Genomic DNA, 23312 nt, shown 5'->3' on the forward strand with positions numbered 1-23312 from the left:
TAATAAGGATAGAGATAAAGTCTTCAACTTGGGTTTTAAAGAATGGGTTTGACTTCTCAAGTACAAAAATGGAGAAACAGGGCTAGACAGAGATTCATCTGGAAACAGTAGGGGGTGGGAGGCAGTGTGGACTGTGTGTTTAAGGTGGCTCAACAATGTGATACAGCAGGCAAAATGATTAATATGATCTTGGCTGGTGTTGAGAGGTCAAGTGTCCAGAACCCAGGAGATCACAGGGAGTCCTGTTGTATGTACTCTGCTCTGGAATACTGTGCTCAGTTATAGGCACAACTGAAGAAGGGACTGATAAACTTGAAAGTATTCAGAGGGAAGGCAACCAGAATGGGATGGGCATTAGAGACCATCCAAACTGACATCAAATGCCTGCTTGTTGGGAATGTTATAGAAGTATAGAATGTCTAGGTATGTGTTAGACCAGGTGGTCTGAGATTGGGTTTGGGGGATCCTCATGGGGGCCCTAATTCAAGTGGTGTGACTCTAGTCTAAGTTTATGATGAAAACAACAAGAAGGAAACAATTTTCCGGAGACTCTGGGTTTGTTTACAGAGTTCTGTATTTAATGGCAGAAACAAGAGAAAAACATGACGGTTTATAGGGAGTTGAGATGCAGAGTTCTGTGTTATTTTTTCCCCATGTGTATCCATGGGAAAAAGTTTACGTCACCAAGACAGAAATGAAGTATCCAGTTAGTAATAGAACAATCTTGTCTTTTACCTGGAAAAACCCACTAACTAAAGGTCACTTTGCCATTTGACAGAATTGTTCACGTCAGCTTTGGCCCCAAGCAAATGTTGGGAGATGTTCAATATCAGCTTAGCATCCCCATGCACTTGTGCTAATGCTGAAATCCCATAGTAGTATGTGCAGGCCTCTGACAGGGGCCTTTTTTCTCATTTAGGTTCTTTAACTTCTCCAGGATGCCCTGGGTTCTCAGATTTGGGTGCAGAAACAGCATTTGTTTCTATGTCTGAATGAAAACAAAAAGGGAAGTTAGAAATGTGGGGATCACAGTTTGACTCAGGTTCATATAAAACTTGTTTCCATCAAGAAGTCTTCTGTGATTCAATTAACCCTCTTTTGATCACTTGCTCAAGCTATGCCCCCTTTGTACTTAGATATGTACATCCCACTTGTGGAATTTAATGCTTAGCACAGTGCCTAGCACATAGTAGGTGCTTAATAGATGTTTTTTGACTGATTAATTAGCCTTTTGGCAGAACCTCAGAATGTTAGAACTGCAAGGGACACTAAAGATTTGTGCTGTTGTTTGGTTGTATCTGACTCTTTGTGACCTCATTTGGGGTTTTCTTGGCAATGATACTAGAGTGGTTTGTTATTTCCTTCTCCAGCTCATTTTATATATGAGGAAAACAAGGTTAATTTAAGTGACTTGCCCAGGATCACACAGTTTCTAAGAGGAAAACAGGGTTAATTTAAGTAACTTGCCCAGGGTCACACAGTTTCTAAGAGGAAAACAGGATTAAATTAAGTGACTTGTCCAGAATCCCACAGTTTCTAAGAGGAAAACAGGATTAAATTAAGTGACTTGTCCAGAATTCCACAATTTGTAGGTGTCTAAGGCTGGATTTGAACTCAGGTCTTCCTGACACCAGGCCTACAATCTAGCCACTGTGCCACATCCCCTCATTTTACAGAGGTAGAAACCAAGGACCAGAGAGGGAAAGGGTCATGGCCAAGGTCACATAGGTAATAAGTAGCAAAGCTCAAATTCAAACCCAGAACCCTTTTAATCTCATTGCATGCAGATGGAGTCAGGCTTTGCTTCAGAACCTTCCAGAATTTAGCACCTTTAGAATTTTATGTAAGCAATCATTTTGGCATTCAGCCTCAGTGGGCATTTGTTCCAACTGCAGAGTCGTGGGTGGTCCTTGAAGCAAAGTAAAGGACAGAACATCTGGGACTAAGCATTTCAATTCCCATAGAAGCATTCATCCCCCTTGGGGCTTTGGGCTGGTTTACTTCAGCTAACTGAGCTCATTGGGTTGGCTCCTGCACCAAAGTCTGTTAGTGACTACTGGAAAGGTAAACAACAGGAATTTTTCCAAGTTAGAAAGTGTAAGGGCTCTTCAAGAATGTCAGGCTAGTCAAAAGAAGAAACCCCTGGCAAACTGAAGGAGTGGGAGGGGTCTGTTTTTATCAGCACTGAGACTTCTCCATACATGTAGCCCAGGACCGTGTACCAGAGACACCTACTTCCATTAGGCAGATTGGGGCTGGTATTTTCTAGGCTTTGGAAGGAACCCGGTTTCTTCCCTAAGAGAGAAAAAAGAGGTGGTTGGTCAGTAGAGTTTCTGTGAGGAGGAGGTGTAGGGCCCAACTGGACTAGCAGATACCCATGATGGTCAGCCCGGCTGCTTCAGCTGCCTGGCCTCCTCCCTTTGCTGTTGCTCTGAAAGCAGGGAGGCTTCTGTTTCTCCCCTTGTGGCTCCCCTCATCCCATAGGCGCTTTAATGGTCAAAAATACAATTGTTGCCTCCAATTTAGAGATGTAAGAGATACGCCAAGAAAGCTCCCACTGGCTTGGGCAGCTCCAGCCACCAATGCTGTTAGGTACCAGCCGTGGTTCCTACTTCTGCCAGAATGTGTTTTGTGTGAAGGCTGGACTTCTTTAGGATAGTGGGGGGGATAGGACAATGCTTCCAGCACCCTAGGTCTAAAGAGAGACCATCTAGTCTGACCCCCTTATTTTGCAAAGGAGGAAAACTAAGAAGCACAGGTGGAAGAAGCAACTTGCCCAAAGTCACATAGGCAGTAAATGGGCAAGAAAGAATTCACACCCCAGTCCTTTGACTCAGTCCAATGTTTATCCTCTTCCCCTCGCTCAGGCCAGTTTCTCCTTACACCTTGACTAAAAGGAGAAGCATTCTATTTCAAGAGTGCCCAGAGTGTCCAGGACATTTTTCTGAGAGGGAAGAAGGAATTGTGGGCAGGGGAGGCAGTGATTAGGGAGAAGGGTACTAATGAAAAGTAGGAGTCCCCTGAAGGGCTGGAAGGTAAGGAAAGAGGTCATGGGGGCAAGGGTCCCCACCACCAGCAATCCACCTCCAGAGGGCTCTGTGCACAGAGTCACTCAAATAATTTCCCTGGGTTACACCTCGCATTTTTCATCTAGGAGTCTGGCATTGTCATTATGGCTGTCCAACTTTTTTTCCCAGAATGTAGTTTCCTTCTATAGATATGTTCCAAAGTCACACTAAGTGTTTTAATAAAAATGAACCTTGTGATGCCTCACCAAGGATCCTGGAATGGTAGAGCTGGTCAGGACTCTCTTTAGCAATCATCTAAGCCAATCTCAGCATTTTCTAGAGCAAAAAACGGAGGCTCAGAATAGTTAGGTGACTTGCCCAAGGCCATAGAATCTTAAAAACTTCAGATTGAGGGATGGGAAGGCCCTCTTACAAAGCACCTAGTCCAGCACCTCACTTTGCAGATAGAGAAACCAAGGCCCAGAGCAATGGAAGGTAATGATTAATGGTAGAGCCCAGGACTAGAAGCATGATGTCCTACTGCTTCTCTGCTGGTCTTGATACTCTTTTAGACTCTCTCTGGACTCTCATTAGGCTCCAACATCATCTTTATGAGGAAAGGTTTAGTGTATAGACCAGAGTAAATGGTTCTGGCCAATTCAGCCCAGCTGACCCTCTCCAGAATTCCTTAGCTGCTAAAAGCCTATTTTATCCTCAGTCCACACTGGGGAGAGTACATGGGAAAGCTCAGAACTGTAATTTTAATAATTATTGTCCTAGGGCAAGTGACCCAAGGCATTCACTTATGAGGGGATGGCATGGCAGAGATCACAGGACATGTTGAGACTGCAGCAAGAGAGACTGCCATGGTGAGGTGGTGTAAGGAGCAAGAGTTCCCATGGGATATGCTGAAATGGGCAGTCAAAGCTGCTGTCTGGTAAGTAAGCTTCCAAGTTTCACAAATTACTTTTGCTAACCAGGGGCTAAACTCAGAGCTTTCTAAATTGGTTAACAACTGAAAGTGCTATTGGTGCCCCTCTACAATTTGGCAGCATGTGGCAAAGGCCTGATTACCTCACCCTAGTTACAGTTCTGGACAAGCTGAAGTTTCCAGAGTGACAGCAGTGATAGGCATCTCTGCCTGCCTCCCTCCCCCATGTTAACTATCTCTCAGTAAAGGATAAACAGTAAAGGAATCCTTAGCACAAAGTCACATATAGGCATTTCCTTACCAGCATCAGGGCTGAGAATCCTAGTGGGGAGCAGGTTGGTGGCCCCAATACCATGGGGAGAATTTCTAGACTGCTTCCTGGCTGGTGGCATAGAGTACACAAAGCACCTGTCTTGCTGCAGAAGGTTCAGAAGGGAACCATATTTCTTCTCATGCTCACTTCCCTGGGCTAGATGGAAACTGGGGAAGGAGGAAGGAGGATAGCCAGGCTCAGCAAGGCTTGGACTGACTACAGGAGACAAATGCCACAGATCTCCAAGCTGAGGACGCGGGTTTGCAACCATCAGCGATGAGCCTTGGGCCACAGACATATTCAAATCGCAGTTGGCCAATTCTGGCCCTGGCTTGGTCCACTGAGAGTTGAAACTCCACTGATTTGGAGACAGTTGATTGTCTAGAAAGGAAAGTTTTGCAAAGTTTGTGAGATGAGATAGATACAGCAATGACATCAGACTGTATTCAGAATTTATGGCACCCCAAAGCATGGAAGGTTGGCTGGGACAATCTCTAAGGTCTGTTATCACTGACAGTCCAAGAATCCAGACAGGGACTTACTCTAGGTCCTATGGCCAGGATTGGAAATGGGCCTGTGTGCACGCATGGGTGTGTGCTGAGAGGACATTAGGGTGAGAATCAGTGATCTGAGAGCTTACTAAATCTTAATACTGGAGCCAGAGGCAATCCAGCCAGTTTTTACAGTGGACAGGCTGGGCTAGATTGGTGGCCACTTTCTGCTTCCCCCCTTACATTCGTTCCCTATACAACACTGGCCCCCTTCCTGCTGCAGCCTGGCCCAGTGTGAGAGTTGAGGAGCCCCCACCTAGTGGCCTGGGCTCTTGTCTGGACTCTGCCACTTCCCTTAGATATGTTCTCCAATCTCCTTCCATGTAAAACAAGGATGATGACCCCTTCCTCTTGGGGTTGTTGAGAGGATGGAAGGAGTTGATGTATTAAAAAGCACCTCTACACCCATGTGCTATTACTGAACTTCTGGACTTCACTTCTCTTCTGCAAAATGAGTAGGTTGAACTAGACCCAGTCCTAACATTCTAGTACTAGTAGGCAGTACCATGCCCAGGCCTACTTTTTTTAAACCCTTACCTTCCATCTTAGAATCAATGCTATGTCAATACATAGTTCTAAGGCAGAAGAGCAGTAAGGGCTAGGCAGTAGGGGTTAAATGACCTGTCCACAGTCACACAGCTAGGAAGCATCTGAGACCAGAACTGAACCTAGAACTTCTTGCCTCTAGACATAGCTATCACCAGGCCTACTTTTTGAAGATGACAAGGCCTAGGATTGAAATTTGAATAATGGTCACAAAGCTGAAAGCCTAGCCCACAGACTGACTCTTAAGACAGAGTTGCCATATCTCTTTCCTTAAGCAATGTTTTTGATGTAAGCTACTGTAGAGGTCCCTTTGCATGGCATTAACACAGTACCCCATTCCAATAGGTGCTTCTGAAAGATGAACCCATCTCAGAATTTAGGGTTGGGGACTTAGACTTGAACCTCTGTGTGACCTTGGTCAAGTCACTCTTCCTGGGGCACAATTACTTCCTCTTTAAAATGAGGAATCTAGACTAAGCTGATCCCCAAGGCCTCCTCCAGCTCCAAGAGCCTGGAAATCACTAATAAAACCCCAAGCTTTGAAAATGTGGCACAGGTTTCCATACCTGGCTTGTATTAGATCAGAGCAGTGAGGTGGTACCTCTATGGGAATGATGTATTCCATCTCCTCCAGGCAGCAGCATCCTGGCCACTGTCCCTCCAGTGATCTCATTTTCTCCCCTCTATGCTACTCATCTGGTGTTTCTCACACACAATCTCCTGGGGCAATAGGGGTTCTGAACCCAGAGTCGAGGAACTTGGTATTTTTTTAAAATATGCAATTTGATAACCATATTTCAAAATAATTGCTTCCTTGGCAATCCCATATTTTTTGCTATTCTCTGAGAAACATGGTTCTGAGAAGGGATCCATAGGACTCTCTAGACTGCCAGGAGGAGCTCATAATGCAAATAAATAAATAAAGGTTAAGAAGCCCTAGTTTAGAGGCTCAGAGATAATGGAGGACAATAGTCTTAAGATCCAGAAGGGCCTTCTGTTGTTGTTCAGTCATTTTTCAGTCATGTCCAATTCTTTGTGACCCCATTTGGGTTTTTCTTGAGAGATACTGGAGAGGTTTACTATTTCCTTCTCCAGCTCCTTTTACAGATGAGGAAAATGTGGTAACCTGGATTAAACGACTTGCCCAGGGTCACACAGTGAGCGAGTGTCTGAAGCCACATTTGAATTCAGAACATGAATTTTTCTCACTTAAGGGTCAGGGCTCCATCCACTGTGACACCTCACTGCCTTCAAAAGGGACCTTAGAGGCCATCAAAAACAGCCCTTTATTTTACCTCTGAAATTGCTCTGAGTTTCCAAGGAGGGAGGGAACTGAAGCATCTTGCCCCATGGCAAAACGGCGAATTAAAGCTCAAACCTCTATCTATATTCAGGTCCAGTGCTCTCTCTACCCACCATCTGGAGCTGCTTCTCTGTTCTCTCCATCTTGGCTCTTCTTCCCAAAGACCTATTCATCTGATTCCATATTCTTAACTTACACTTCTTTGAGCATTACTCTCTCCGTTTTACAGAAGAAACAGAAGCTCAGAGAGATTAAATGCTTTGACAATGGCTGCAGAGATAGTGAGTGCTGGAGGCAGGATGGGAATAAATTAAAAGCGTGAATGAATGGTTGAAGGAGAGAAAAAACATTCATTCAAAACTTACTCTGTGGATCATATAACTTCAGAAAACTTATGGGGAAAATTGTTATTCCATGGAATTGGTAAAATAAAATATCTTTACCAAAAAAAAACCCTATGTGCCAGGCAGCGTGCCACACCACAGCAAGACCACATTGCCTCTCCTTTGAACAAAGGAGTGCCTGATGGATTTAGGGGAGGGGGAGGAGGCGAAGCAGTCCAAGGGGTCAGTTTGGGATGCTCCATTCTGGCCCAACCCTCTCATTTTACAGATAAAGAAATCAATGTCGATAGAGTTTGAATGACTTGCCCAAGGTCACACAAGCTAGTAAGTGGCATTCAGCCCAGGTCTTCTGACTCTTAGCACAATGTACTTCCCAATACCCAGTCTGCCTCTTAGATCTTATGGTTCAAACATAAGCCTTATTCCCAGTCTAGTTACTTGTTTCCTATTTGGATCAAACCCTTCCTATCTGAATGACAAAGCACAGCTCACACTGCAGAGGCAGCCTGAAGTGGTATAGTAGATTGTATCCTACCTTACAAGGTCTCTCTTTGTGAGGATCAAAGGAGATCATAATTATAAAAGCCCTGAGTGAAGTGTGTGGCACATAGTAGATGCTATACAAAGGAAGGAAAGGGAATAAACATTTATATAGTGCTTGCTATGTTTTGGGCACTATGCTTAGGGCTTTTACTTTTTAAGGTAGGTGCTATTATTGTCCACATTTTACTGATGAGGAAACTGAGTCAGAAAGAGTTTAAGTGACTTGCCCAGGGTCATATAAGTAGCATCTGAGGCCAAATTTGAACTCAGGTCTTTCTGATTCTTCCATTCCCCCTTCATCCTTTTATAGTAGCCAGCCTCCATCATAGAACCTTTTGTGTGTTTACACAAAAGACTTGCCCAGGAGCTTTGTTTTATCTGACTGATAATTTCATTGGTTTAGGGTAGTGGTATCCAATTCAGATAGAACAGGAGCCATAAAGACCCTTGCTGGCTGTATCATGATAATATTCATATTCAGTATGTCCATATCTTGTATTTGTATGGATTTTGTTAAAATATTTCCCAATTCCATAATCTGGTTGTGGCAGCACTTGGTAGTATTGTGTCTGAAACTTGGTATAGGAAACCACCAGTAGTGAAAGTTCTTCTATTAATGCAAATACTGTTGTTGAATTGTTTCAATCATGTCCCATTCTTCATGAAACCACTTGGGGTTTTCTTGACAAAGATACTGGAGTAGATTGCCATTTCCTCCTCCAGATCATTTTACAATTGAAGAAACTGAGGCACTGGATTTGAACTCAGAACCCCTGACTCCAGGGCCTGCAGTCTATCCATTGAATCACCTAACTCTCCTACTAATACAACCAATACTAACTATAATTATAGCTAACATTTAGATGGCACTTTACAAATCTCTTATTTTATCCTCACAAACACCTGGGAAGTTGGAGCTATTGTTATCTCCAGTTTACCAGTGATGAAACTAGGGCCCCAGAGGTTATGTGACTTGCCACGGGTCACACAAATGGTACATGCCTGAAGCTGAATTTGAACTCATATCTTCCTGACACCCAGGCCTGGCACTCTAACTACCTTGCCACTGCTCTGCAATTTATAGTCTTAAAAATAGTTTCAAGCATTTAGAGATTAAATGATTTGCCTAAGGTGACAGAACCAGTCAGAGGTGGGACTTGAACACATTTCTTCCTGATGCTGAAGGAAGCCTTTTAGCTATTTGGCCTCAGGAAATTACTGTATTACTTGGCTGGAAAATTCTTACCAGAAAGATGGCAGCAGTAAGGATATGTTAGAAAAGGGGCCCCGCTATGCCCCATTGGCAGAAGAATCTCACCTTAGTCAACTTTGAACCCCAAGTCCAAAACTGGAGGCCTTGGTGAAAACCACTGTAGCAGAGTGGGTGCTAGGGCCAGTCAGGCAATCAGTAGGTGCTAGGTCTCTGGTACGGTGAGCTATGAGAAGAGCTATTGCTAATTCCCCCATGCAGGAACCCCCTAGATTGCCCAGCCTGCTGGACAGGTGGATGGGCATACTCACCACTCTTGGGGCTGGTGGCCTCTCCGCGCTCTTTAGGACTCAGGTCTTTGGGCTTTTTAGTATTCCGCAAGGCCCTGGAAAAGTGCTCATCAACCACACTGTTAATGTCCCCTTGGAAGTAAGTGAAGAGGACATATCGGGAGCTCCATTCAGTCTTTATAGGCTGTTGTTTGTCCCTGGTCAGCCGGAGGGAACTTTTCTTCCTTTCATCCATCTTGGCTGACATTACCAATGCCTGGGAACAAAATTGAAAATGTCAAGAACCAGTTTTCTATTTGATTATGGTAGAATGAACAGCTAGCTCAGCGTAGAAGCTAGAAGCAGATTTATTTACAAGTATATTATCCACTTAGGGAGCCCCACTTGAGCCACTCGGACCTAAGTCAGTGTGCTAATAACTTGGGCTGGCTCCTAGTGGGAACCAGCTCCAGGGAATGAGTTGCTAGCCTCAATGAGGAGAGAGCTGGTGCTCCAGGCCCCCAGGAAGACACTCCAAGAATGGCCAGGCCAGAATGGAAAAGCAGAACCAAAACTAGAGTGGGGGCTCTTGCCAGTGGCAGACAACTTTGGAGTGCACTGCTTCCCTGAAGTGGTCCATTGGCCTGTTGTTGACCCATTGGCCCATTGGCCTTAAGCCATGTGCCCTCCCTAGACCCTGAATGCTCCCAGGGTTCGAGCCTTGCGGCATGCCTTTCCCAGTACCATACTCACCAGCTGCCACCTCCCTCTCTACCTCTTCCAGAGGGGATGGTGGACTGTACTATTGAAATTGGGGGTGGACTCCCAGGAAGATGTTGGGGCTGGCGAACAGGCTAGAAGTGAGATCCCAAGGTCTTCAGCCTAGCACTGCCCTTTCCCCTCTACTGGCAGCTTCTCCAGCAGCAGTGGCTCAGCCCACCTGGGGGGGCGGAGCAGAGAAGGGAGTTGCCCTTGGGTCTAGATTCCCTGTCCTTGGGTCCCCACCCTCCCTTGGGCCATTTCTCTGGTTCTTTCCCTCCACTGGGCCTTATGTCCCAAGGTCTAAGATCTAGCTATCTCTGGTCTCTCTCCCCCCTCCCCCCCCAGCAAGCTGGCCATAGCACTCAAATTCCTAGTAATGGCTCTGATGAAAATCTGTGGAGCAAAAGGAACTGAATCTGTAGGCTTTGACACAAGGAAAACAATGCAATGCCTTAGGAAGGAGTAGAAAGCAGCTGGCTGTCCTTAGGCAGGAAAGGGAGGGTTCAAGGTACCCGGAGGCCAAGTAATGGAGTGTAAGACAGTCCAGAAATATCTACCAGGAATACCGTGTCTTCCGGAGGAGCATCTTTTTAGGACTGGGTGGATGGACGAAGAGCTCTGAGGGCAGCTGGAGTGAGCAGGAGCCCTCCAGTGATTCTGTAGATAATCAAACAAGGCCTCATTGGAGGATTGTGATTTCCCAGATAAGCACTGCTTTCCCAGGTGATAGAGACCTGAATCAGAATGGGCTGCTTTCTTAGACTCCACCTTGGATCCCACCCTTCTCACCACACCCTAGGATCAAAGGACTAGAAGGAACCTGAAAGGGCATCTAAGCACCAGAGGCCCAGAGAGAGGAAGGTATTTGCCAGAAGTTACACAGGGCAGCACTTGGAAGAGATGAGACTAGAACCCAGGTCTTCTGACTCCAAATCCAGTCATCATCTTTCCACTATAGCTTTGCATTATGCCTAGCAATGGAACCCAGGTAGAATGAGTCAGCTCTCCAGAAAGAAACCTTAAACCTCACATTTTAACTCTGGATTTTCACAGCCCTAAAAGGGGAAAGGACCTTTTGAACAATAAACAGATTTTTTTAACCCTTATCTTCCATCTTAGAATCACTACTGTGTACTAGTTCCAAGGCAAAAAAATATAAGGGTTAGGCAGTGGGAGGTAGGTGACTTGCCCAGGGTCACACAGCTAGGAAGTGTCTGAGGTCAGATTTGAACCCAAGACCTCCCATCTCTGGGCCTCGCTTTCAATACACTGAGCTACCCAGCTGCCCCCTAAGATTTTTTAGAAATGCCCTCTTCCTTCTCCAGGGTTCTTGCCTGTACTCACCTGTTTATATGTTATATCCTGCTTAAGTAAGCTCCTGAGGACAGGGACAGTTTGGCTCTTGCCTTTGAGTTCCCAGTGATTAGCACAAGCCTGGGCTCAGAATCAATGCCTAATGGTTGTTGCATTGAAATGAATTCCCAGAATTTTTATCCCCAGCAACTGAGCTTACCTTGTTTTCCTGAGTGTCCTCTTTCTAGCTCCTACGACCTGTTCTCTTGATGTCTGTAACTGTAACATAAATATTTGGTAAGTACATCCTCTCTCCTGGCTCTGCTAGATGGCAGGGCATTATTGACAGGCAAAGACTAAGTTAGAGATGGCAAAGCTTTCAGCATCCCCTTCTCCCCAATGCATGAGTTAATGGGCTCAGGCCTTGGCAAACTGAGAAGTCCTTAAGGAACATTGGGTCTCCATGTCCCACAAAAGGTTTGGAGAACAAATCCTCAGCAGGTCCAGAAGAAAGGGAAAAACGGGCCATGGCCCTAGAAGAGATGACCCAGGCATGGCCATCTGTCACAGGTTCTCATTATCTTCAAAATGTTACTTTGGGAGTAGTGGACTTCCAGGAATGGAATGAGTTTAAAAGGACGGTAAGTAGAGAATGCAGTGTGGTAATTTGTAACTATATCTCTTCCTATCATGGGGGAGGCTAGAAACACTATCTTGAAAGGCACTGTGATAGAGGGAGAATACACTGTCCTTGGAGAATGATCTGGGCTCTGCTACTCACTAGCCAAGTGACCTTGGCTAAGACATTTCCCCTCTCTCTGTTTGGTCCTGAGAAAAATGAACAAGGCCAACAAGATGATTTCTAAAGTCTCTTTCAGCTCTAACCTTCTGTGATTAGCTCCTATAAAATGAATTCTCCATCAAATAATTATGTGGGAATGGATCAATGGAAAAGGAGGAGGAAGGTTTCGAGTCTAGAACAGGAAAGAGACAAAACTAGAGAGTAAGGCAACAAATCTGAGGGCCCTTCTGACCTAGCGGAACTACCCAAGAACCACTGTGAGGCCCAAGCAGATCTCTTGGAGGTCATCCCTCCTCTCTTCCCATCCCCAAGATATTCTAACAAAGGCCTATTCTACACATCCAGTTCATTTTGTAGAACTGTGAGCTCCACGAGGGCAGTGATCTTTTCCTAATTTGGCATCTCTCACAGTGTGGAACACACCGCTCTGCATGCAGTCAGTGCTTACTGAATGCTTGTTGAATGAATCATATAGGTAACAGTAGATAGAGCTCCTTGCCTTGCATTGGTAGACACTTAATGTCAGCTGAATGAATGGCAGTTGAATGACCCAGGGAACATTTATGAGGGACCCATGATAAACACAGAGTGCAAAATTCACAACCCTCCAAATAGGCTACTTAGAAGACTCGGTTCGATGGATGTCTCACTTACTCAAACATCTCAGTAGAGCTTTGGAATTTTAAACCCATTCTGTGACAACCTTGTTAAGACCACTGGACTTGCAGTCAGACAAGAGACAGGATTTAGGTCCCGGCTCAGACCTTCCTGCTCTGAGTGACCTCAGGCAAACTGCTTTATCATGGTTTTTCCTTCTGTCAGATGAGGAGGTTGGCTTTAGATTTGTTTGAATTGGAAGGGACCTTGGAGAGAGACCATATATGAAGCTGTTTGGAGAGGGGATTTTTGTTCAGGTACTGATTGGACCAGATGGCCCCTTCCAACCAGAGATCCCTTCCAGCTTGGACAGTGTATGTATTTGTGCACGATTGGTTTTCTGCAATATTTTTCTGTAAAGACTTGAGTATTCCTTGGAAGGGAAGCCCCGCATATCCTCAGCTGGGTCATTAATCGACCACTTGATATCATGAACTGCCTTTTCTAGCCATTGTCATTCTGACAGGGGACCATATGGTGGGCAGCTGTGTGGTCCAAAGCGCCCTCCCTGTGGCCAGGGCCCAGATTCTCCTACCTTAATTCACTGCCGCAACAAGATCCTTGGGGATGGGCAGCATGGGGCGGTATCTAGCAATCTTGGAGTTGGCTTGGAAAAACTGCTACGTCGGCCAAAGTGGGCGACAGTAGGTTTTGTGCAGACTCCCTTTACCGGCTTTCTACCCCTCTAGGTGGGTCTGAACAAGGCGTTTCCTGTAAACCAGCTATCAAGAATGCATAAAATGTACCCCGACAAGTCAACCAGGTTAGGAGCTTTCGGGAATGAGGAAAGTGGGGTTTTCTGTTTTTTTTTTTATCAGTTTATGATATCACATAATGAGGAGACATTGTTTAATTTGAAACAGTACACAGAGTAAACAGAGTCTAAACTGAGCAGTTAGTTGATTTAGGTCAAAACAGATGTCACATTGAATCTCATCTCACCCGAGGTTCCAAGGACAAAGGATGGAAGAACCAGTGAGCCTCAGGAGGATGAAGAGGCATTTGTCCAGGATGCTAGAGATGGACTTTCTGCATTGGGTGGGAAGTTAGACAAGGTGCCTCTTAAAGCCCCTTGCAACTCTTGGATTTCATGAATTGCCATCTCTGTGTTTTAATTCAGTCAATTCTATTAAGTTTTGGATAGTATATCTTAGAACAGTTATTGAAAAGCTAGAGCATGTCAAGAAGAGGGCTACCAAAATGGTGGGCTCAAAGCCCCATCATATTAAAGTTAGTTTAGAGAAGAGAAAACTTGGGGTGGGAAGTAGGAGTAGGAAGGACACAAGAGCTGCTTTTGAATATTTGAAAGGACCCCGTGTAACAGTATTATTCTAATTATGCATGGCTCCAGAAGGCAGAACTAAAATGAATGGAGAAGTACAAACAAGTCAGTTTTAGCTCAATATCACAACTTTCTAACAAGGAAGCAGAATGGCCTAGTAAGTACAGTGTTAGACTTGGATTTAGGAAGGTCTGGATTTCAGTCCATCTCTGACCCTTTTTGGCTGGGTAAGTATGCCTGAGTCACTTAACTTCTCACAGAACCTATTTCACAGAGTTGTTGGGAGTCTCAAATAAGACAATGTGTACAAAGTACTTTTAAGAAAATCAGTTTTATTTTCGGGTCTAAATTCTCTCCCTCTCATCTTTCTCCCCCCGTTCCCACCTCTGCTTCCCAATGAGAAAGCGAGAAAAACAAAACTTGTTGCAAAACACATATAGTCAAGCAAAACAAATTCTCTCATTGGTCATGTCCAAAAATGCTTCAATCTGCACTCTTGAGTCTATCACCTTTCTGTTGAGAGGTGGGTAACCTGCTTCATCACAAATCTTCTGGAATTGTGGCTGGTTCCATCGTGTTGATCAAAGTTCCAGAGTCTGTCTCGACTATGTTGTGATTGCCCACATTTTTCTCCTGGTTCTGTTCACTTCACTCTGCATGGGTTCATATAAGTCTTCCCAGGTTTCTCTGAAACCAATTCCTTCATCATTTCTTCCCAATACAAAGCATTCCACCCCTTTCCTATACCATACTTTGTTCAGCCATTCTCCAATTGATGGGCACCCCATTGGTTTTCAATTCTTTGCTACCACAATAAGAGCATATTCAAAAGCGCTTTGCAAACCTCCAAGTTCTATATAAACAAGTTATTAAATTTGTACAAAAATGGAATGGGCAGCCTAGTAAGGTAGCAACTTTTCACTAGCTAGACATTTGAGCAAAGGCTGGACATGTGCCTGGGGATCTTTTAGGAGGCTGGTGGCACCACATGGTAGACAGCCCTCTGGGCCTGGAATCAGGAAACTTTAGCAAATCACTTAATAATACTCTCACTACTGACCTCTCAGGCTTGTGAGTTGTTATTAAGGGATTCCTGTATTTGGCAGGGCTTGTATTAGATGACCTCTGCAGTCTTCCAAATCAGATTCAATGACACCTCCTCATTCTTCACTCTGGGAAAGAGAAATGTTGGAGCCAACAGCCTTTGGATTCTGGACTATGCTATGCATTTACTTTGCGCCCCAGAGCAAACCATAATCTCTTTGTGCCTCTACCTGGGGTGATGGAGTTTAGTGATTACTCAAGGGAATTTAGAGCAAGGATTACCTGAACCTAATTTTGCAAAACCTAGAGTGTCTCCCTTATCTCCAGCAGTGTTGTAAAATTCTTAAATCCCCAAACAAAATGGCTTTTACTTTACTGTTAATTGGAAAAATAAACATAGGACACAGTGGAAAGAGAATTTATTAGATTTGGGCTCAGTAGACCTGGAGCTAAATCTTGGTCCTGACACTGAAAGGGGAAGAGAATAAACGAACGTTTATTTATTAAGCACCTACTATGTGCCGGGCACTAAGCTGAGCACTTTATAATTATGATCTCATTTGATTCTCACAACCCTTATCCCCACTTTACAGATGGAGAAACTGAGGCAGGCCAAGGTAAAGTGACTTGCCCAAGGTCACACAGCTAGTAACTGTCTGAGGCCAGATTTGAATTCAAGTCTTCCTGGCTCCAGGCCAGGTGCTCTATCCACTGTATCATCTAGCCACCTGGGGCTTCATTCTCTATCTGAACAATAGGGGGTTGATTATAGGATCTTCTGAGGTTCCTTTCAGATTGCCAAGTCCTTTTTTTGCCTTTTGATTCAGACCTGTGATTTCACAGTGTGAGACCTCTTGTCAAGGAAGCTCCCCTTTTACCAGTGCCATCAGCATCTACTCTTGCAACTTGTGCTCTTTAAAATTGCTGAGAACACTGAGTAGTGAAGTGCCTTACCTAGGGTCACACTGCTCATGTCTAGCAGAGGCTGGACCCAAACAAAGCCGTGTGACTCCATCTCTCTAACCACTATCCCACACTGCCTCTCCGTTCTGAGTTGCTGATTAAGTAAAGCTGTGCTAACTCCAAAAAGAAGAAACTTCTAGTTCCCAACTTGAGCAATTATGTTTCCCAATGATGAAAGCTTTTCAAATGCAATTTGTTACTTTGAATCTCAGTTTTATCTTGATTTGTTTGTTTATTCCCCCACTCCTAGAAATAGCAAACCACTGTATAGTTAATACAGTTGGTCTTTGCTCAACAAACATTGAAGGCCCCATCCATCAATGTGGCATGATAGGAAAAACCTATTTTAAATGGCCTAGGGAAAGCTTTCTGGAAAGTCATTTTGGAAAGACTGATTTGGAGGTTTACCTTGAGAATTTTACTGAAAAAAAGATTCTATTTGGTAGTGAGGGGAAATGAAGGCTGTCAGTGTTTCTTTCTCCCCTCCCTTTTTGGTATACAAAACCCAATAAAAATGAAATAAAAGACAGATCATTTCCATCTTCTTCAACTGACAAATGGACAGACATTTTTGTTCAAATGGAATGGTGCCAACATCAGACTGCTATGCTGCAGCACTGCTGGCCTGTGCATTGTTTCTGTGATCGATGTCAAATGCCATAGAACCAATTTTGCTTGGGCAACTGGCATCAACCACGAAGGCAGTCACCATGAATAGATGTCCGTCCTCTTTGCCCTCTGTGGCTGCTTTGAGCCATGACCTTCGGTTTGCAAATGTATTGAGTTTATTGAGTACAGAGCTTGATAGATTCATGCAGGCTCTCCTTTCCTTTCCTTTCCTTTCCTTTCCTTTCCTTTCCTTTCCTTTCCTTTCCTTTCCTTTCCTTTCCTTTCCTTTCCTTTCCTTTCCTTTCCTTTCCTTTCCTTTCCTTTCCTTTCCTTTCCTTTCCTTTCCTTTCCTTTCCTTTCCTTTTTCCTTTCCTTTCCTTTCCTTTCCTTTCCTTTCCTTTCCTTTCCTTTCCTTTCCTTTCCTTTCCTTTCCTTTCCTTTCCTTTTTCCTTTCCTTTTTCCTTTCCTTTCCTTTCCTTTCCTTTTTCCTTTCCTTTCCTTTCCTTTCCTTTCCTTTCCTTTCCTTTCCTTTCCTTTCCTTTCCTTTCCTTTCCTTTCCTTTCCTTTCCTTTCCTTTCCTTTCCTTTCCTTCCCTTCCCTTCCCTTCCTTTCCCTTCCCTTCCCTTCCCTTCCCTTCCCTTCCCTTCCCTTCCCTTCCCTTCCCTTCTTTCCTGTGCCATTAGGAATTCTGGAATGCTAGAGCTGGCAGCAACTTCAGAAATCACCTCATCCAGAAATGAGGAGTAGTGGGAGCAGCCCTGAATCTGGAGAGAGAGAGGTTCTGCCATTTACTATCTGTTAGATGTTGAGGAAATCACTTCCCCTCTCTGGGCCTCAGTTTCCCCCTTTGTAAATAGGGAATAGATGCTCTCTAATTACACAGTACGTCCCCATACTTTACAAAAGGAGAAACAGATTAGATGATTCTCTTGGGGCCCCAGAGTCTGATGGGACTTCCATACTCACTGGATTCAAACCCTACCTACAGAGGTATTCCTTCTGAGATATCACTGACAAAGGCTCATCCAGTTTCCATTTGAAGACCTCCAGGGATGGTGAATAGTGTAACCTCTTACAGCAGCCCATTCCTCTTTGAAATGGCATTTAATCACCAGGCAACCAGCTCCAATCGTTAGAGCCCTATCCTAGTATATAGTAGGCACTCGGTGTTTGCTCAGCTGAAGTCAGTGACAAAAATGTGCCTTCTGTGGAGTGTGAGGCTAGAGAGAGCAATTTGCCCAAGGCCACACAGCAAGTTACTGGTAGAATCAGATCTCCTGACTTCCAGTCTAACGCTCTTTGAAATGATATGGCATTTTAAACGGAACCAGGAAAAAACCTACTAGGCTATGATTTTGTGTCAAGAATAATAGCAACTCCACATTTGCCTGCCTGTTGCCTTCACTGTCCTTCAAAAATCCCTGCTAAGCTCCTTGAGGGTATGGTCTGACTCATTTTTGCCTGGTACCCCCAGTGCCTTGCAGAGGGCACATGCTGTACCAGGAAGTTGATAAATGTTTGTTGATTGATCTTTATCCCCAGTGCCTTCTCCAGTGCATAATCAATGCTTCTTTAATTGAATTGATCAGTGTGGACATATCCTCCACCAATATAAATTGCAACCCCTCTACAACAGAGTTGTTGTGGCTGAAATATTCACCATCTTGTGTGGTCAATATGGCCATGATTCTTTCCAAACTTAGCCAGGCATGTCTTCAGACAAGCAGTCTGATCACTATATAATAGCTTACAATGAGAATGTACTGGCTCCAGTAAGAACTGGATGAGGCTCTCAAGGACCTGGGTTGTCTGCTGTATCAAAGACAGAAGACTTGGGTTGAAATCCTAGTTCTGCCACTTACTACCTGGGTGATACTGAGCAAGCCACTTCCCCTCAATGAGTTTGGTTCATAGGTCACCATTTTTCTCTCTTCTCCAACTCCAGCCCTCATACGAGGGGACTTGAACATACATATTGACTTTTCTCAAGTACCCTAACTACCCAGTTCCTCAGCCTACTTCCCATGACCTCCTCTTCCATCCCTCTTCAGCTCTACACAAAGATGGTCATACCCTTGATCTTGCCACCATCCACAAATGTATCACTTCCATGTTCAAGAACTCCAAAATCCCAATCATACTCTACTGGCTTTTCACCTCTCCCTCTGCCTTCCCTTAAAAACCCACTCTTCAAACTCCTCCCCTCCCTTGACCCCTCTATTCTCTCTCAGGGAAGACATTGTCCTTGCTCTCATGGACCTTACAGTCTAGTAGGAAGATAAGACAGATACAGATAGCTATAGTAAACAAGAAGGTAGGATGGGTACATTAGAGAGGCTGGGAAATGGTATTAGATGTTAAAATGGATTTCTTCTTGACTTCTGTTCCGAGAGCCTCTTCCACAATTCAAATTCATCTCTTCTTCCTTTCTCTCTAAATACAAAGAATAGCTATCTGGCCAAGTCATTTCGACTCTTCAGACGTTCTTCATGAAAGCAGTCTTTTGCCATGGATTCTGCTTTCCAAACTCTTAACTGGTGTTGCTCTATTGGCATAGGCAAACTGTACTCCCTTTGCCTCTTTCTCTTCTACTGACTCAACTCAGGATTCAATTCACTTCTTCCACTGCTAGTACCCTCTCTCTGGACTGATCTCATTATCTGACTTTGCCTGAAAGGAGAGGAACCCCTATAATGAAGACATTTATTAAATGCTGACCACATGCAGGGCAAAGTGTGAGGCCCTGGGGTTTCAAAGAAACCAAGTTATGTATTGCAGGAGATAGAATATGGGTGGAGATAAAGAAGCACAAGGTAACTTGACGAGAAAGTGCACTAACCACATGGAGCTAAGAGATCAGGGAGGAATTCTTGGAGGTAGTAACACTAGAGCTGAGTCCTAAAATAGAGAGATGACTTGGATTCTAGAGCCTTCCTCGGTTGATTATTTACACCTTGTTTGTATGGAGTTGTTTGTATGTTGCTTTAGACTGGGAGCTCCTTGAGAGCAGGGGCTGTTTTTGTCTTTCTTTGTATTCCCAGTGCTTGACTCCTAGTGGGGGCTTAATGTTTATCGACTGCCTGCTCCATAAGAAATGACTAAGGGGGAAGCTGGGTGGCTCAGTGGACTGAGAGCCAGGCCTAGAGATGGGAAGTCCTAGGTTCAAATGTGGCCCCCGACACTTCCTAGCTGTGTGACCCTGGGCAAGTCACTTAACCCCCATTGCCTAGTCCTTACCACTCTTCTGCCTTGAAGCCAATACACAGTATTGATTCAGAGATGGAAGGTAAGGGTTTCTAAAAAAAGAAATTACTAAAAAGGTCAGTTTCAGAGGAACCTGGGAAGACTTGTATGAACTGATACAAAGTGAAGTGGGAAGAACCAGGTCAACAATGTATACAGTGAAGACAATAGTGTAAAGATCTGATCACAATGGATTCCAGAGGGCCCATAATGAAGGATGTATTCCAGCTCTTAACAGTGGGATGATGAATTCAAAAGGCAGGATGGGACATGTACTTTTTTCCTATTTGGCAAATTTTATTTAATTAATTAATTTAGAATATTTTTCCATGGTTACAAGATTCATGTTCTCTCCTCCACCCACACCCTCCCATAGCCAATGCATAATTCCACTGGGTTTTATATGTGTCATTGGTCAAGACCTATTTCCTTATTATTGATATTTTCACTAGGGTGATTGTTTAGAGTTTACATCCCCAGTCACATCCCCATCAACCCATGTGACCAAGTAGTTGTTTTTCTTCTGTGTTTCTATTCCCACAGTTCTTCCTCTGAATGTGGATAGTGTTCTTTCTTATAAGTCCTTCAGAAATGTCCTGGATCATTGCATTGCTGCTAGTAGAGAAGTCCATTACATTCGATTGTACCACAGTGTATCAGTCTCTGTGTATAATGTTCTTCTGGTTCTGCTCATTTCACTCTGCCTCACTTCCTGGAGGTTGTTCCAGTTCCCATGGAATTCCTCCACTTTATTATTCCTTTGAGCACAATAGTATTCCATCACCAACATATACCACAATTTGTTCAGCCATTCCCCAATTGAAGGGCATCCCCTCATTTTCCATTTTTTTTGCCACCACAAAGATTGTGGCTATAAATATTTTTGTACAAGTCTCTTTCCTTATGATCTCTTTAGAGTATAAACCCAGCAGTACTATGGCTGAATCAAAGGGCAGACAGCCTTTTAGCGCCCTTTGTCCATAGTTCCAAATTGGATCAATTCACAACTCCACCAGCAATGTATTTATGTCCCAATTTTGCCACATTCCCTACATTTATTACTTTCCTTTGCTGTCATGTTAGCCAATCTGCTAGGTATGAGGTGATACCTCAGAGTTGTTTTGATTTGCATTTCTCTGATTATAAGAATTTTAGAACACTTTTTTCATGTGCTTATTAATAGTTTTGATTTCTTTATCTGAAAATTGCCTATTCAGGGACATGTATTTTTGGATGAAGCAAATATATGGGTTTGTTTTATTTGACTTGTTACTTAGGGGCTTTTTGTAGTTCTTTTTTAAAAATTTAATTAATTAATTAATACTATTTTTCCATGGTTACATGATTCATGTTCTTTTCCTTCTTTCCTCCCTTCCCTGTCCTGGAGCCAATGAGCAATTCCACTGGGTTTTACATGTATCATTGTTCAAAACCCATTTCCATATTATTAATATTTGCAATAGAGGGATCAATTAAAGTCAACATCCCCAATTATATCCCCATTGAACCATGTGATCAAGCAAATGTTTTTCTTCCATTTCTACTCCCACAGTTCTTTCTCTGGATGTGGATAGCATTCTTTCTCATGAAGTCCCTCAGAATTGTCCTGAGTCTTTGCATTGCTGCTAGTAGAAAAGTCCATCATGTTCAATTGTGTCACAGTGTATCAGTCTCTGTGTATAATGTTCTCCTGGTTCTGCTCCTTTTGCTCTGCATCCATTCTTGGAGGTCTTTCCAGTTCACATAGAAATCCTCCAGTTCAGTATTCCTTTCAGCACAATAGCATTCTATCACCATTAGATATGACAATTTGTTTAGCCATTCCCCAATTGAGGGACCCCCTCATCATTTCCCAATTTTTTGCCACCACAAAGAGCACTTTGTATGAGTATTTTTCTTTATTATCTCTTTGGAGTAGAAACCCAGCAGTGGTATGGCTGGATCAGCAGTCTTTTATTGCCTTTTGGGCATAGTTCCAAATTGCCTTCCAGAGTGGTTGGATCAATTCACCACTTCACCAGCAATGCATTAGTGTCCCAATTTTGCCACATCCCCTCCAACATTTATTACTTTCCTTTGCTGTCATATTGGCCAATGTGCTACGTGTGAGGTAGTACCCTCAGAGTTGTTTTGATTTGCATTTCTCTAATTATGAGAGACTTAGAACACTTTTTCATGTGCTTGTTGATAGTATTGATTTCTTTATCTGAAAACTGCCTATTCATGTCACTTATCAATTGGGGAATGGCTTGATTTTTTGTACAATTGATTTAGCTCTTTATAGATTTGAGAAATTAGACCTTTGTCAGGGGTTTTTGTTTTAAAGACTTTTCCCCAATTTATTGCTCCCCTTCTAATTTTGGTTGCATTGGTTTTGTTTGTACAAAACCTTTTTAATTTAATGTAATAAAATTATTCATTTTACATTTTGTGATATTCTATGTCTCTTGCTTGGTCTTAAATTCTTTCTTTTTCCATAGATCTGACAGGTATACTATTCTATGTTCACCTAATTTACTTATAGTTTCCTTCTTTACATTTAAGTCATTTACCCATTCTGAATGTAGGGTATGAGATGTTGATCTAAACCTAATCTCTCCTATAATGTTTTCTAATTTTCCCAGCAGTTTTTGACAAATAGTGGGTTTTTCCCCCAAAAGCTGAGGTCTTTGGGTTTATTGTATACTATCTTGCTGAGGACATTTAACTCCAATTCTATTCCATTGATCCTCCCTTCTGTCTCTTAGCCAGTACCATATTGTTTTCATGACCACTGTTTTGTAATATAGTTTGAGATCTGGGACTGCTAGGCCCCCATCCATCACATTGTTTTTCATTAGTTCCCTTGATATTCTTGATCTTTTGTCCTTACAAATAAACTTTGCTATAATTTTTTTCTAATTGTATAAAAGTTTCTTGGTAGTTTGATAGTATGGCATTAAATTAATTTGGGTAGGATTGTCCTTTTTATTATATTACCTTGTCCTACCCATGAGCCATTAATGTTTTTCCTGACTATGCTTATTTGTTACAAAGATTGTGTCCCCCCTTTTTTCCATTAGGGAGTGGGGAGATAGGAGTCAGCAAAAGTGCTGCCAAAAAAAGAAGAGAAGAAAAGAGGTTTATTCAGGCATTTTTAAGATTCACAGGACAGTTCAAAAGGAAGCAGATAAGCATGGAAACTTTCAAAGTCACGTACTGAATTTATTGTATGCTTTTTTAAAAAGCAAGTTGTAAGTAATAGGAATTTGTGGTTTCACATATAATTCTCTTTCTGTTCTACTGTGAACATAGAAATATTTACTTTGAGGTGTCTGTGAAATTCAAAATTAAAAAAATAATATTAAAGAGGTAGAGATGAAGAGCATATACATTCTAGGCACAGAAGATAGCTTGTGTAAATGCTCCAAGTAGGATCATAAGATGTCAAATGCAGGCTTTCAGTGTCACATTGAATTTGTATTCCCTAGAGGTAATAGGGAACCACTGAAGCTTTTTGAGCAGGGGAATAACAAGGTCATATTTATGTTCCTAGGAAGATTATTTTGGCAGCCATGGGATAGATTAATTGGAGGGGAGACTGGAAGCAGGTGGACTAAGGAGGGAGGCTGTTCCAAGAGTTCAGGCAAGAGTAGATGA

At 43.2% G+C, this 23312-nt stretch overlaps 1 protein-coding gene and 1 long non-coding RNA gene across 3 annotated transcripts in view; one reads left to right on the forward strand and one right to left on the reverse strand.

The window, feature by feature from the left end:
- Positions 1-4246, forward strand: part of LOC103102793 (uncharacterized) — a 74739-nt gene extending 70493 nt beyond the window's left edge. The window contains exon 6 of the long non-coding RNA XR_008914686.1: positions 3789-4246. This is a non-coding gene — a long non-coding RNA (uncharacterized LOC103102793). The remainder of the gene's footprint in view (positions 1-3788) is intronic.
- On the reverse strand, positions 458-9900 carry VGLL1 (vestigial like family member 1). 2 transcript variants are annotated; one of them, XM_007507345.3, is made up of 5 exons: positions 9772-9900; positions 9061-9295; positions 4241-4633; positions 2236-2295; positions 458-988 (listed from the first exon to the last, which is right to left on the reverse strand). In XM_007507345.3, exons 2-5 carry the CDS (start codon positions 9284-9286, stop codon positions 912-914), a joined length of 756 nt encoding a protein of 251 aa, XP_007507407.1. In that variant the 5' UTR covers positions 9287-9295; positions 9772-9900; the 3' UTR covers positions 458-911. The 2 variants fall into 2 exon arrangements, with proteins under 2 accessions (XP_007507407.1, XP_056665595.1); XM_056809617.1 differs by having other exon boundaries at positions 897-2295.
- Positions 9901-23312: the final 13412 nt, after the last annotated feature.

Source organism: Monodelphis domestica, chromosome X, assembly GCF_027887165.1.
Source record: "Monodelphis domestica isolate mMonDom1 chromosome X, mMonDom1.pri, whole genome shotgun sequence".
In the NCBI taxonomy this organism is placed as follows: domain Eukaryota; kingdom Metazoa; phylum Chordata; class Mammalia; order Didelphimorphia; family Didelphidae; genus Monodelphis; species Monodelphis domestica.